Here is a 14512-nt window from a genome sequence, read left to right as displayed (position 1 = left end):
CAAGGAATAAAATGAATAAGGAAGGGGGATATATTTTAGAATTATTGGATTTTAAGATAAGGTGTAGAAGAAGTTGGGGAAGATACGGGATTGGAAGGGGAAAGAAATTTTTGAAAGTGAGTTTTAAAGAAGTTGAATGATGTCTCGAATAAGCAGGATGCTCAGATTGTATTGTTTAAATCGTTTTGATTGCTTTAAGTATCACGATTATTGATTGACAATGTATTCTGGATACAATGATAAAGTTTGGAAAAATTATATTATGGGGAATTGGATTGCACGATGACGAACTGAAGCAGAAATTAAATAATATCAATGTTTATTTCGCGTTTACACAACTCTTCGGTTATAACAAATATCGTTACTATATACAATACGTTAGTCTTAATCGCTGCTAAAATATCAATAAATCGTCGATCTGTCTAATATATACTACGAAACGAAATATCAATGGCACATAAAACTTCTTATTTCGAAAAAAAAAAAAAAGAAGCAATCTGTAGTACTATACATTGCAAATATTCTTTTCATCGAAAAATCATCACACAGTAAAATATATCTGCGATATTAATCAAATAAGAAAAAAAAAAAAAAGACCTTATCTAACATCTTACATCAACAACTGATTACGTTACTTTCATTTCCTTATTAAATACACAATAACTAATACTTAATTAGATTTAAATACTTTTGCAGAAATAGATTTTGTACGTCCTACATACAGTCACGAGTCATGGAACTTTCAGAGCAAGTTTCAATAATTTTCTTCCCATAACCACGAGTTTCCTCTTTCTCTCTTATAATAATAAAAAAAAAAAATAATAAAAAATAAAAAAAAAAGAATTTCTTACGTCTCGTCACTGGGTCTGGCTAACGTGAAATCCAAAATCTCGTCCGACGTTAAAAATCGAACGTCGCTATCCTCCGAGAGAGCCGATCCATTAGTTCCACGTTTGTACGTTTTTCTTCGTCTGACGATTATGGTTGCGACCAATAATGAAATCGCCACTCCGGTTAGAATTCCAACCACTACACCGATTATCCCTGGCAAGCTGAACTTCGAAGCCCGATGTATTTCAGGATCTTGCCTCCTCATATCTGAATCTGTGGAGGAATCGTTACATAAATTTTTATTCGAATCTCTGAAGAGCATCATTTCAAACTTTTGTATAGAAAATTATTCGTGTATAAATCTCGAAACTATTTCCTTCTTTAAACTATTCTTTTATTATCATTCTTTATTAACGCACGAGATATTAAATTGCAATATTCATAGAAAAATCTATCCTAAATAATTATTTAAATTATAATCTATATCTTTCTTTATTCTATATTCTCCTTCGACCCACACACCAAACCGAAATAAACTATTCCGAATGAACAACAACCCGTGAAGTACCGCAATAACCATTCTACGCTCAAACACAACGTACAATATCAACCACCGTAATAAAACAACCGAAGCATGATCAAACTGAAACGCAATCTAAATTTCAAGTACGACCAAACACTTCGCATTTATCTCTATTTCTCTATTTCCAACTCGAAGATCTATTCGAATTCCGAAACCTCGTCACCAGATACCGGCCAAACTTTCATAATTAAATGTATTGTAAAAATGATTTAATACGTTACCAGGTTTCTCGTTCACAGAACCGTATCTTCCGGTGATGCTCGTGGATCGAACGAACGGCGTCTCCTTTGTCTGCGCGATTTTCGTTGTTGCGACAGTTGTTGTTGTTGTTCTTGTTGTTGCTCTTGTTGTTGCTCTTGTTGTTGTTGTGAATGGCGGTTTGGTAATTTTCATCGATTTCTCCACTTTCCGCGTGGACGATGATTTCAACGTGGTGCTGGTAGACGGCCTCAACGTGACAGGATCGATATCGTCCTTTGGATTTATCGAGAAACCTGTCCTGACTGTCGCCACGTCGGTCACCGTGATCTTTCTCGCGGGTGGAACGGAAACTGCCCCTTCGCGATTCGTAGTCGGGATTTGTTCCGTTGCCGTGATCATTTCTTCGGTCTCAGCTACGAATTAGAATGCCTCGTTAAGGCGAATAAATGATCGAGTATTAATTGGCAGAAATTGGATAATTTTGTAACTTTTTTAACTCTTCTTATATTCCAAAATTATACAATTTTTTCAAGTAAACTTATTTTCTTTTTTTTTTTTTTAATCAAGAAAGTTGTTGGAAGAACTTTTTATTTTTATTTATAGAAAATTAAAAAATATACGCTGAATGAGATATGTCTTAAGATAGATTATATTCTGTTTAAAATTGTTAATAGATACGAAGAAACTTATTTAATCTTTTGGTAATTCGATATTTTAAATAATAAAGAAAAGATGAAGCGATAATATAATAAAAAAAGAAAAATGGAAACTTTGAGGATATAGAAATTTATTTTATTCGTTAAGCATTGTATCATATTCGTATCTTTGAATAAATAAATATGCACAAGCTGCTTGCGATTGTTACAATTGTAACGATTCGTATTTAACTTTAAATCGGAATGGAAAAAATAGTGAGAAAAGATGAGATACGTGAAAAAAATCACATCGATTCAATCTACTCACCTAGAACACAATACTCCGCGTAATCCGGGCAGCACATTGACTGTTCTTCGCAATCGAGGGTACAGAGACAGACTTCCGGCGTGGGTGGCATCGAAGTTGTAAAATTGTATGTCACACTATTTTTACATCTTCCACGGCAAGTTTGCTGCGCGTTCACCAGTTCGATTTGATCTAGGGAAACAACATTCGTTTCAAATAAGATATAAATCGTTTATTCGACAATAAAACGAAAATGGGGCGAAAATGGCGTAGTTTATTTTGAAAAAAAAAAGAAAAAGATTCTTTTAAAAATCTTTCAACTCATCGATACGAAGAATAATTGCACGCTACAAAAAGAAACGAATCGTTTATCGAATATAAAGATCGCGATAGGAAAAAAAATTGTAACGTTTCTTGTATTTTATACAAAGAGAAAAGAAAGCGATTTTTTTTTTTAATTTACTACACAATCGATCCCACAATCAACTCTCTTCGTATTTGATTTTAAGATTAAATATATCTGCTTTTAACGCAACTCTTGGATATTTGAAAAATATGTTTTATTTCATAATATTAGTTATAATCTTTCGTATTTATCATATTTTTAACGAATTCTAAGAGCAAATTTTTGTACGAAAATAGTTGTGAATTACAATTTAAAGATATCTTATAGAAAATTATATGTGCTTTGATAAGAGTTCGCTATAGAATTATTTCTTTAATCTAGGATATTGTTACAATGTGACGTACGTGGCATATTCTAATATCTGCAATACTGATTTTCATGTAAATGTGAATAGAATGCTCGCAGGTTATATATATACATAGGTTGTTATAATGCAAAAGGAAATCATGTGATGTGAGAAGATTATCCAATCTATATCTTTAGCAACAATAGAAAATAGAAGATAATTTTCCATTTATACACTTACAATAACATAACTTGTAACACAACGTGGAAAATATATGTATTATTTCAAATGTGAATTGTCTATAATCCAACGTATGAGAGTTAAAAAGAGAATAATATAAAATCAATATCAGACATTTCTTCAGTGATACACTTATTAAACTTTGCCTCTATTCTGAAACAATTCATCTGTAACTCCTATATTCGCAATAATCCAAGAGTTGATACGCCATTTCATTATGTTTCCGTTAGTTTCGCAACTTGCCACGTTTCTCGCCTCCATTGTTCAATCGTGCCCTATTGTCCGGCGTTTTAATTAAAAGATAATTCGAACGAATTATTATCGTCTTGGGATTAGATTCATCGTGAAAAATTGTATTTCTATTCGAATTACCATCGTCGCTCTCGGTGACCGTCACGGTCTCATTTTTATTCTCGATACGACATTTCTCTCCCTGTAAAATGGCTATGTCGTCCACGGCGATGTCGCTTACATAGCTACTGCCTCGTACCCCTTCGATTATAATCTAAAGGATAAATAAGAAAGCATGAGGAGAATAAGATTGATATTTCGTTTTTTCGCTCTATTACCTGAAAACCTTTTTTAGCCTTGGGAAGATTGAAAATACCGTGCAGCCATTGGTTGCCTTGGTCACCCTCCTTGGTGAACATCAAACGAGGCAACAGGTTTTCCTGTTTGAAATATATATTTAGAGCACCTATCGTTGCTCCATACATGTGATACCTAAAATTTTAAAAACATTATATAAATAATTATCGTTATTACATATAATGTATGAATATAATGTAATAAATTGAACATTGAAATCTATAATGAATAAACATCACAAAAGTGATGAATCTATATAATATTATATATTTTTTTTATCTTGTATTAATTACTGATTAAATACTCATGTTATAATTATTCATTCGTTCAAAAAATTCAACGAAATATGTAAAAGTAATTTTCTTCCAAACCTCGAAATTCCATAAATTCAAAATTTTCTCAATTTTCTTAATTTTCTCCGATTTTCATATTTTTAAATTATTATTAAATCGTAGTAATTTTGAAGTATAACATCGTAAAGGTAAATTTGTTCAATATAATTTTCTCATAACTTCTTTCATCGAACGTCAGCTCCAACACACGAATCATATATTTAAATGATGATTGAGGACACGGCCGTTCTCTAATGAACTCTTATGAACCCGTAATTATGCGACCTATAATATTAACTAACGCAAAAATGATTCATCAAAAATATTATCCCCGTTTTTTTTTTCATAGGTCGCCTTGAATTTTCGTTATTATATTTTTTTATATTATTAATTTGTCGAATCACAATAAATTCATTTCCAAGCAAACACATTCGTACAATGAAATATAAAACGATATCTTTTTAAAATATTTAATTTACGATCCTCTCAATCGAGATATAATAATCATATAATAATTTAAAACGAACGCGATTCTCTAAGAAATTATGAAACTGCATTTTTGAAACGAAATTGAATTACGACTTCATTAGGTTGTAAAATAATGGGAATTATTCTCTGACAAATGAGATACGCCAGAAGAGAAAGAGAGAAATTTTACTTAATTCGATGTAAAACTTTCGTTTTCAGAACTTGTATGAATTATGACCGCGAGCGATTTCCAATTTGTATCTTGCAATTTCAATAAATTTCAATTATTCGAAAAATGTTCGATTTCGAAGTTATGAAGATTTATATGTGTGAATAATTATCAGTGTGTGATTATCTAGTTTTAAATTAATAATTTAATTTCTAAAAACTCGAGAAGGAAAAAATCTAATTTTTTGATAATAATTGTGTCAACGTTTAAAAAAATTTTGCTTTGTTACCAGAATGAGAAACAGCCAGAGTCCGTGTACGACGCGTTATAAATAGGAGAAATAATTCTTGCAGAATCATTTTGCAGCCGACCAGAAGCTTCGATGTACAAGTAATAACCTGGAAAAAAAAAGTTGAATGATACTGAGAATTTTGATATCCTTCTGAACAAAAATTTATTTAAAATAATAATTTTTTATCTCGTGAAAAATAATAAAAAAAAATTGCAAGGTTAATTTTTTCTCTCTTAATTACAAATTTAAATTCTTTATTTGAAATCTAAATCTAAATTTATTAATTGTTATTATTTTTCTTGATCTTTTTCTTAACTTGAAATATTTCACAACACATTATTTATCATTGTTTCAATTTATATGTGGAAATTGTTTACTATAAGATAGATAAAAAAAGTACCCTCATTTCCTGGTCCCAATGTGTGATCATGAGTTGGACCAGTTCCTATATGAGAGCTTGGTGTCTCGAAGTTGTGTCGCCGCCAATCGAAATCGTGCTGTGGATCTTGCTCCCACCAACAAAGATCCGGTTTCTCGAAATCGCATTGCGTCGGGGGTGCCGCATTTGTGTCTAATTAAATAAGTATTTAATTTAATCTTTTCGAATAAAATTCATTAGGAACTTTTTTTTTTTAATTTACTTAAATAATTTACTTTAATATTGTATCATTATATAAATTAAATATTGATTAAATTGTTTTAATGAAAAGTATTTAATGAAATCATTCAATATAAATTTTACATTTTTGGTTATATCTGGAATATTAAAAACTTCATAAAAATTCTTATTGATTTCTTTTGAAATTCTAAGGATGAATGAATGAGATAAGATTCCATAAAAATTTTATAAAATTGCAGATTTAACTAGTAAATTAATAAAATTGATTCAAAATATTTTCCAATATTATTTATTACGAATAAATAAGAAAAAGAAAAAAATATATATATAAATACCTCGACAATAAGGCACTGTACCATTCCATTGTTTTCCATTGCAATAGATTTCGTGTGAACCAAATAACGTGTATCCAGGTTCGCAAAAATATAATAATATTGCTCCATTATATTTAGGCACAATAAGAGCATGCTCTGGTATTTGTGGTGCAGGACATTCCGCATCTATTAGAGTAAAATGATTAATAAAATTATTGAAAAAATTCTAGTGATAATTTGTATTTTTATTTTATTTATTTTTATTCATTCTATTTATTTATTTCTCTTTTTACAATTTTACTTCAAGTTTTACTTAAAATTAAAATGTAAAATTATAAAATTTTAAGAGAAATTAAATAGTAATCATTTATCAATATTATTAATTCATAAATTATTATACGAGAAAATCCAGGTGTGAATACGACATACGTGTGAACTTTAATCATGTCGAAAGCTCAAAGTTCTTCACAATTGACAACGGAACAAACATTTTAACTGAACAATTTTATCAAGTGTGATTAGAAAACTGTACTTACTGACGCATATGGGCGTAGGTGTATCCCATTGGCCTCGAAAACAAGTTGCATACTTGGTACCCACAAGAGTGAAACCGTCGTAACAACTAAATTTGATGATCCTTCCTCTGACCCTCAATCGAACTCTTCCATTCACCAGCTTTACCATGGGACATCTATTTGGAGCTTGAAAACACAGATTAATTTACTTTTATTATTCATGATAGGACTTTCCGTACGATAAATTAAATTTAAAAGGAAAAAATTTAAAAAAACAAAGCATTAATGATTTAAAAGAGAAAACAAAAAATATAATGAAATGGTCGTAATGGAAAATAACATGAAATAGATATGAATTTTTTGTTTATTGAATTATGATATTTTTTTATTTTTATTTTTTTCGAGAAAGAAAAATATAAAATGGAAATGAAAATATTAAATTATAATGGTTATCGAATTGAAATTGTTAAAAATTTTAACATTTACCGTTTTTTTTTTTTGATGAAAATGAAGCATATTGATGAAATTTTAATAAAATTTATTTATCGTTAGGATATTATATATATATCACTCTTTTATCTTAATTACATCTCGTCAATGTAATATTATTATGATTAAAAAATTGAATTTTTTATATACGGTCTTAATTTGATAAACTGTTGTAATATATTAATAAATAATATATTACATTTGTTTAATAATTAATCAATCAATTTATATTTTTTGTTTCCTACAATCCTTTGTAATCTTTTATTATTTTAAATTTTTAAAAATATCATATGATTTATACGATAATCTAATGATAACAAGGAAAAATGAAATGTTAATAAACTGTGTTTAAAAAAGGATAAAAATCATAAAACAATATAATAAAAAACTATTATTCCTAAAAAATGAATCAATGTTTAAATATTGAGAAACAGTAATCAAGTATCTTGTTACAGTGAAAAATGAAAACTAAAGACTTGGCATAAGGAAAAAAAATATTATGGACGGGATATTTCTGATTTATTCCCTACGGACAGTTCGATACACAGATTATTGAATATTCAACGATGGCCTTTATTGGTAACAATACTTGTCAATAAATGCCGCGCGTAATTTTCAATATTATACAAAGGGGAATTGAGAAAGAGGGAGAGGGAGAGAAATCGATAAGCCAGATGAAATTGGATCTTAATTCTTGAAGAAAACCTTTTGTCTCGTTTCTTCGCCTTACAAAAGTTGCTATCAGTAAACAAAAGTACTTATTTCCTTGTCTTATAAAAATAAACTGTGAAGAAGATGAGCCGATTCTTTTTTTTATATTTTAATCGATGAAACGCGAAGAAATAATAGAAGTGAAAAATCAAATCGACAAATTAGGCGAAACAATCAAGTTATTCTTTGTTAATTTTATAAATGATTATAATATCATCGAATAAGATTCTTTTAAAATAAATAAGATGGAAAATGAGATAGAGAATGGAATATCGTTATTTTTCGATCGAATAATCTGTTTGTAATGTGAACTCTTCTGTTATTTCTTCATTTGTGCGAGCAAAATGAAAGAAATTGACATAAATTTTAAAATTGAACAGCAAAGCTTATTTTTCTCCAAGTTTTATAAAAAAGAAAAAAAAAATTATTAGATGAATTCATTAAATTTTATTATTTTTACTCACAACCTGAAGAAAATTTGATATTCTAAAAAGATGAAGGATATAATTTTACTACAATCGGGATGAAAATCTGAATTAATCGTGACTTACTTGTTGCTGCACCATAGCAAACGGTACACTGAACCAAGAAGGCCAATAGAAGAAACAGCGTTGTTGAAGAGATCCTCATCCTGTGAATCTTTTTTTATTCCTCAAGGAAACAATTCACCGTAACTAATAACTCATAAATCGAATTCAAAAAAGAAAAAAAAAAACAGCGTTTTCTCTTTCGATTATGCAATTTTGCTTTTAAATCGATGATTAAATTTTCATACACATGTTCTCAAAATCCATCATCAGAAGGATGAAATGGCGAATCGTGAATCACGTGAACAACGGTTGAGGTAAAGGATAAGAATGAAAAGACGATACACATTGGACGAGGGATAAAAACGAAAATCGGTTCTCGAATCGTTCTACATCTATGAATGAAACAGGGATGCCGCGCTTTGGGATTATTACGCTCCGAACGGAAGGCGGGAAAATCACTTCCGTCGACATGCTATCGTGATAGTGTACTATCAATTTCCGGCTGGCGTTATCAACACCGAACATTGCCAGGCCTTGAGGAGAATTCCTACAAATTGCATTTGCGCCAGAGATAAATGAATTCCAAGAGAGAGAAACACTGACCGTCTCTGATTAGATCACGCCCTGGCGCCAGGATTTTTCCTTTTTTCCAAGCCAACGCCACGGACGTGCCTTCAACCCCGTGCAAAGAGTATTTTATATATATATTTTTTTTCATCTTTTCATTAGCAACATTTATTTTTTGTGGCATCTTTAGAGGCTTGATCAATAAAATCCAGTGATATAAATTCATTTTTTTCAAAAATGGCACAAGAATAATAAATAAGATTTTTATTTAAAAGTCTTTGTATTTAGATTTATGTTTCTTTATGATTAAGTAACATATTTCAATAACGTATTTGCAAACGCAAATACAAATTTTTTTTATTTAATTTTAATTTTAATCATAAGTTTTTCATGTTAAAAATTTTATCATAGTTATAAACAGTTTCTTTTAATTTTTGATGTTAGGAGAGAAGAAAGATTGATTGGGATGTAAATAGGAATTGTATGTGTGTTAGATATATTATTAAAATATATTATATAATTAAAATGTAAAATACTTTATTAAAACTGTAAAATATTTCTCAATAATAGTTTCTTGATAAAATAATATTATTTACATTATAATAAATCAACGATTTGGAGGTAAAAATTGTTTAAAAATACATATTGAGGCTCAATTAATTTGAATTAAAGAATCGTCTATATAAATCGTCTCTAATAAAATATTGTGAGATATTACATTTTTATTATAGAACGATATTTTGAACAAATTTCAAGATAATTCACAAAATAATATATACATGAAATAATAATTGTACTCAAATTCAAATAAATTCAGTCTTCGATATTGATTTTATTGTTGTAATATATGATTAAGATTTTGTTAAAATTTTTAAATTACGAGAAATCCATTTTAGTATTAAACAATGATTTGAATGCAACTAAAGTTTTATTATAATTTTCATTCTTTTTAGGTCTTTCGGATATTGGTTGAACAACTATTTTTTCAAAATTTGATAATAAATCCAACTGTTTAATGGAATTCTTTGTTACAAATTGTTCCATTTCAGATTGTTGCGTTTTATCAAAAATAAAAGTTTGCTTTATTCGATTCATAGCCTCTTCTATAAAAAAAAAATTATAATTAATAAATACTTCATTTTCTGAAAATAAAATCAAATAAAAAAATATATGAGAAATTCTACGAAAAAATTTAATTTAACAAAAATATTAAAAGAATTGAAATTTACTGATGACGGAAAGCAATGAGTAAGCAACAAAGCGGAAATATAAAAATTCTCGTGGACCGATAAATAGGGATAAAATTAAAATAACTCGTATCATGTGGTAAGAATAAAAAAAGATAGAAAAATGATATCAATAAAGAGGAAGTTTAAAATTTAGTTTCATTACACTTATTCTAATACAAAATATTTATACTTATATTTATACTATTTAACTTACGTTCATTTTCATGAAGAACAAAATTTTCGAAAGTATTTAAATTCCTCATAAATAAATGAAAGGAATCTTCGATATCCGTCAATCGAATTACAAAATCAGGGTCACATATTGCCAAATGCGACAAAAATCTTATTCCGTCTCTTAATACTTTTGATTGTTTCTTTTTTATAATTGACCAAGCATTTTCGTCTGAAAACTTATCCTGGTATATTTCACCTATACACATTTTATTTGCTTCCATATTAAACAGCGAGTGTTTCGTACAAATGTTCTTTAAATTACAAGAACTTTTTCTTTGTACAGGGAAATTATCTGGATTAAAATTTCCAATGGCAGCTAGATTTGCTTCAGAACACTTACACAATGTTTTAATAGTGAATCTTAACAATTTCATACAACAATTACAAGAATTCAAAGTTTCAGATCTCAGAGGAATAATATCTGTATGTAATATATATTGTACAATTTGTAACAATATATCCGTAATGTCAATTGCAGATAATATATCAAAGTGATAGTTCTCCTCCTGTGCTAAAAGGATTTGTAATGGACAAGCATCTGAAATAGATATATAATAATTATTAAAATTGAATTATGATTTATTAAAAAAAAAGATTGTTTTACCTGGAGTAAAATGTAATGAACCTTTCCAGTTGTTCACTGCCATTGATTCTATAATAAAAATAATAAAGTAATTATTTATAAAATATGAAAAAATTTATTAGATTTATCATTTAAAAATATTAATATACATAAAGAAAATTAATAAAATATTTTTGATATGAATTATAAACGTTCATTAATATAATTATAAATTACATACGTGAATTAATACAAAGTTTCTTTAAATGAATTGTAGACTTCACAAAAATCATCATCAAATTATTAAGTAATGTATAACAATATGGCAAAGGTCTACTGAATATTATTTCTTTAAATATTTGATAAATATATTCCATTCTGAAATAAAAAATTTAAAATATATTAATTTATTAAAAAATATATATATATATATACACACACACACATATATATTAGATACATACCCTTCAGAACAATATTGAACTTTTTCATGAACATTGTAAATAATCATCATAATTGCACATATAACACCACTAAATTGATGAGATCTTCTCTAAAAATAAATAATAAAATTTTAATATTGATAATTATTTATTCTTTTTAATTATAAAAATATGTATCATTAAGTAATATATATTACCGTAGTCCCAATTAAAACAACGAACTGTAATATCATTTTAAGTATTTCAAAATCTTGACTCTTGTTCAACCAAGTATTGTAACGAACCATTTGACAGGAATAACGTTTATAAGACTCATCTCTCTCTATGAGTAAATGTGTTTTTCCTGCAATATACTTGCTAAGATAAGTTGATTCCACACTTACATACGATAACACGCCAAATACTCTTCTAATTTCAACACCACGTTCACATTCGTGCCATGCATTAGCAGAACACACGCATTTTCCATTGAAGTCAGAACTCGAATATAAAGAAGAAAAATAAATATCATTCATATCTCGAATATCGTCATTCTTCATAGCTTGGGAAATTGTTTGTAGAATAATTATTATATTTAAAATTAATTCCCTTGCAGTAGAAATTAACTAAAAATATAATTATTAATAAATTTGTATATTGTTTAATAAAGTAATTTAATATATATATATATTTATATATATGAGAAAATAATTTACTTTGTTTATTAATGGTATAGTTTCTTCTGCCTCAAGTTCTAAGCTGGTTTTTCGTTGAAGAGCAACTATTTCTGGCATAATAAATTCCACCGATAATTTTTTATTATCAATTATAGTCGTTATTGGTTTTACTAATTCTGGATTTTCTATAAAATGCACAAAGTAGTTAAACTCTGAATAAAGAATATAATTTAATTTAAATAAAAATATTACCGAATATTCTTGATGTATCTTCTTCTTGTAAAATTGGCAAATTTCGTCTTCCTATTTTTTCTATAATCTGAATATCAACTATAGATTTTTCTGGTTGTGGTGGATCATATATTGATTTTGGAATTTCTGCAAGAGGAAAATCTACAACATATTCTTATTAAATTTATTCTTATGAATTATATAAATCATATAAATTAATATTTTTTGTATTAAATTATAATCTTCTTACATGGATTCCATATTTTGAGAAAATGATTGTTTTTATTAATCATTTTATTAGTTTGTACATAAGTGTCTTTAACTTTTATTGGTTTCGTGATTGAAACTGTTGATCTAAAAATAATTATTAAATATTTTTTTAATATTTATTTAAAAAAAGTATTTATTATTATATATTTTTTAATATTTTTAATATTTAAAGAATTTAAATATTAATTTTAAGAATTTAAATAAAATATTTAGTTTCTTTAATATTTAAAGAATTATTTACCGATTTTTTGGCGAACTAAATTTATTTTTATTCATAGAAAGATTTAAATTTATAGTATGTGGTTCTGTTAATTTAATATTTCCACTCTCTAATAATTTACAACGTTCCATTAAATTTCCTACTTCAAATGTCTATAATAAAAAGATAAAAATCAGAATATATTATTTAGAATAGAATTATAAAAAAATTAATTATCAATAAATTACTAACTTGCAATTCAAGTTGTGTTTTTAAATTTTCCTTTTCTTTACAAATAGTATTAATTTCCAACCTATGTCGATTTTCTTGTTCTTCAATAAAACGTGTTTTTTCCAATCTATCATTTTCTGCTCTTAACTGAGTTTGTTGCAATTGGTTTCGTAAAAATACAGCTTCTCCTTCTTTAGTTATGAAGTCATTTAATAACTTTTGATTTTCATATTTTAATTTCTCCAATTCCTTTGCATATTCTAATTATAATATTATTTTCAATAATATGCAAAAATATAATAAAATATTATAATTTCCTAAGAAACTCTTACTTACCTGTAGTAGCATCATCTAATTTAAATGTTGAATTATATATTTTTTTATTTATTAATTTATCTTCAAATTCATTATAATCAACGGAAACTACAGTACTTATATCTTTTATGTTTTCTTCTTTTCTTCTTTGATTACTTAATATATGTGCAGAAGATATTTTATGATTATTATTATCTAAATTAATTTTACTAGTAGATGGTATTGCATTTTCTATAAATGTTTTTTTATCTATATCTGATTGACTTATAATATTATCATCCTGAAAAATAATATAAATATAATAAATAAATTTATATATTAAAAAAAACATAAAAAAATGTAATATAAACAAAACCTGCAAACAAGCCTGAGTTGCTATAAAATCCATTTCTTCAATATCCTCTTCTGCAAAATCATCTCCCCAAACATCATCTCTTCCATATTTTTTATTTCTTGAATCTTTATTGTTTATAGAAGTATTCGATAAACTCCCTTTCTTTATATCATACTTTGGACGTTTTGCAGGTAGAGAAAATTCATTTTCACCATTACTTTCTATTCGTTTAAACATTTTAATTTGTTTACAATATTTAACAACATAAAAGATAAATTTAACGTATTTTTTTGCCAATTCTTTATATTCAATAGAAGTTATTTATATAATTTGAATGAACAATTTTGTTTATTTAAAATTAACAAAATTGTTATTTAATACAATAATTTTGACGAATGCTACATTTTATTCAATCTGGAAATTCAATAAATAATTATAAAATATCATAGCTTTTTTAAAATATTGATTCATTCTAAATTCTAACCTTTTAATTATTTTATGATTTTTTTTAATGATATTAGAATAACAAAAATTCAATAAATATTTAAGAACATTATTCTTCATTCTTATTTATTAATTTATTGTAAAAACTTGTTATAATAATTAGAACATTTGAAATTCATTTCAAATAGTTATATGACAGAAGTTTGCTTACAAAATATATTAAGAGTGGTAATACTGTCATTTAATGGAATAGTCTATATTCGTTAGTGAACAAAGGAACG

The 14512-nt window shown here is 26.9% G+C and overlaps 2 protein-coding genes across 2 annotated transcripts; both read right to left on the bottom strand.

Moving 5' to 3' along the window:
• Positions 1-302: 302 nt before the first annotated feature.
• On the bottom strand, positions 303-9003 carry LOC100869377 (uncharacterized). The gene is made up of 10 exons (XM_012483368.3): positions 8538-9003; positions 6808-6972; positions 6293-6457; positions 5739-5909; positions 5336-5444; positions 4059-4212; positions 3862-3994; positions 2579-2749; positions 1636-2028; positions 303-1104 (listed from the first exon to the last, which is right to left on the bottom strand). The coding sequence occupies exons 1-10, from the start codon at positions 8614-8616 to the stop codon at positions 848-850; spliced, it is 1797 nt and encodes a 598-aa protein (XP_012338822.1). The 5' UTR covers positions 8617-9003; the 3' UTR covers positions 303-847.
• Positions 9004-9598: 595 nt separating this feature from the next.
• Positions 9599-14477, bottom strand: mus304 (mutagen-sensitive 304). The gene is made up of 14 exons (XM_031915008.2): positions 14272-14477; positions 13809-14201; positions 13475-13733; positions 13160-13398; positions 12950-13080; positions 12689-12792; positions 12460-12600; positions 12247-12392; positions 11749-12156; positions 11573-11661; positions 11350-11486; positions 11151-11198; positions 10527-11084; positions 9599-10186 (listed from the first exon to the last, which is right to left on the bottom strand). The coding sequence occupies exons 2-14, from the start codon at positions 14022-14024 to the stop codon at positions 9960-9962; spliced, it is 2703 nt and encodes a 900-aa protein (XP_031770868.2). The 5' UTR covers positions 14025-14201; positions 14272-14477; the 3' UTR covers positions 9599-9959.
• Positions 14478-14512: the final 35 nt, after the last annotated feature.

Source organism: Apis florea, unplaced genomic scaffold, assembly GCF_048593485.1.
Source record: "Apis florea isolate Af1SG1 unplaced genomic scaffold, ASM4859348v1 contig_3034_pilon, whole genome shotgun sequence".
Lineage (NCBI taxonomy): Eukaryota > Metazoa > Arthropoda > Insecta > Hymenoptera > Apidae > Apis > Apis florea.
The sequence above is the reverse complement of the archived record's forward strand: the minus strand, read 5'-3'. Positions and strand labels throughout refer to the sequence as shown.

What these genes read in the sequence shown, in the direction of transcription:
- LOC100869377 (XM_012483368.3), bottom strand. Translation starts at nt 8,616, where the DNA reads ATGAGGATCTCTTCAACAACGCTGTTTCTTCTATTGGCCTTCTTGGTT. An exon ending in TTGCTATGGTGCAGCAACAA is followed by an intron (nt 6,973 to 8,537) that starts GTAAGTCACGAT and finishes TGTGTTTTCAAG; the next exon opens with CTCCAAATAGATGTCCCATG. An exon ending in AGGCTAAAAAAGGTTTTCAG is followed by an intron (nt 3,995 to 4,058) that starts GTAATAGAGCGA and finishes TTTATCCTTTAG; the next exon opens with ATTATAATCGAAGGGGTACG.
- mus304 (XM_031915008.2), bottom strand. Translation starts at nt 14,024, where the DNA reads ATGTTTAAACGAATAGAAAGTAATGGTGAAAATGAATTTTCTCTACCT. An exon ending in ATTAGATGATGCTACTACAG is followed by an intron (nt 13,399 to 13,474) that starts GTAAGTAAGAGT and finishes TATTATAATTAG; the next exon opens with AATATGCAAAGGAATTGGAG. An exon ending in TGTTCTTCATGAAAATGAAC is followed by an intron (nt 10,187 to 10,526) that starts GTAAGTTAAATA and finishes TTTTTTTTATAG; the next exon opens with AAGAGGCTATGAATCGAATA.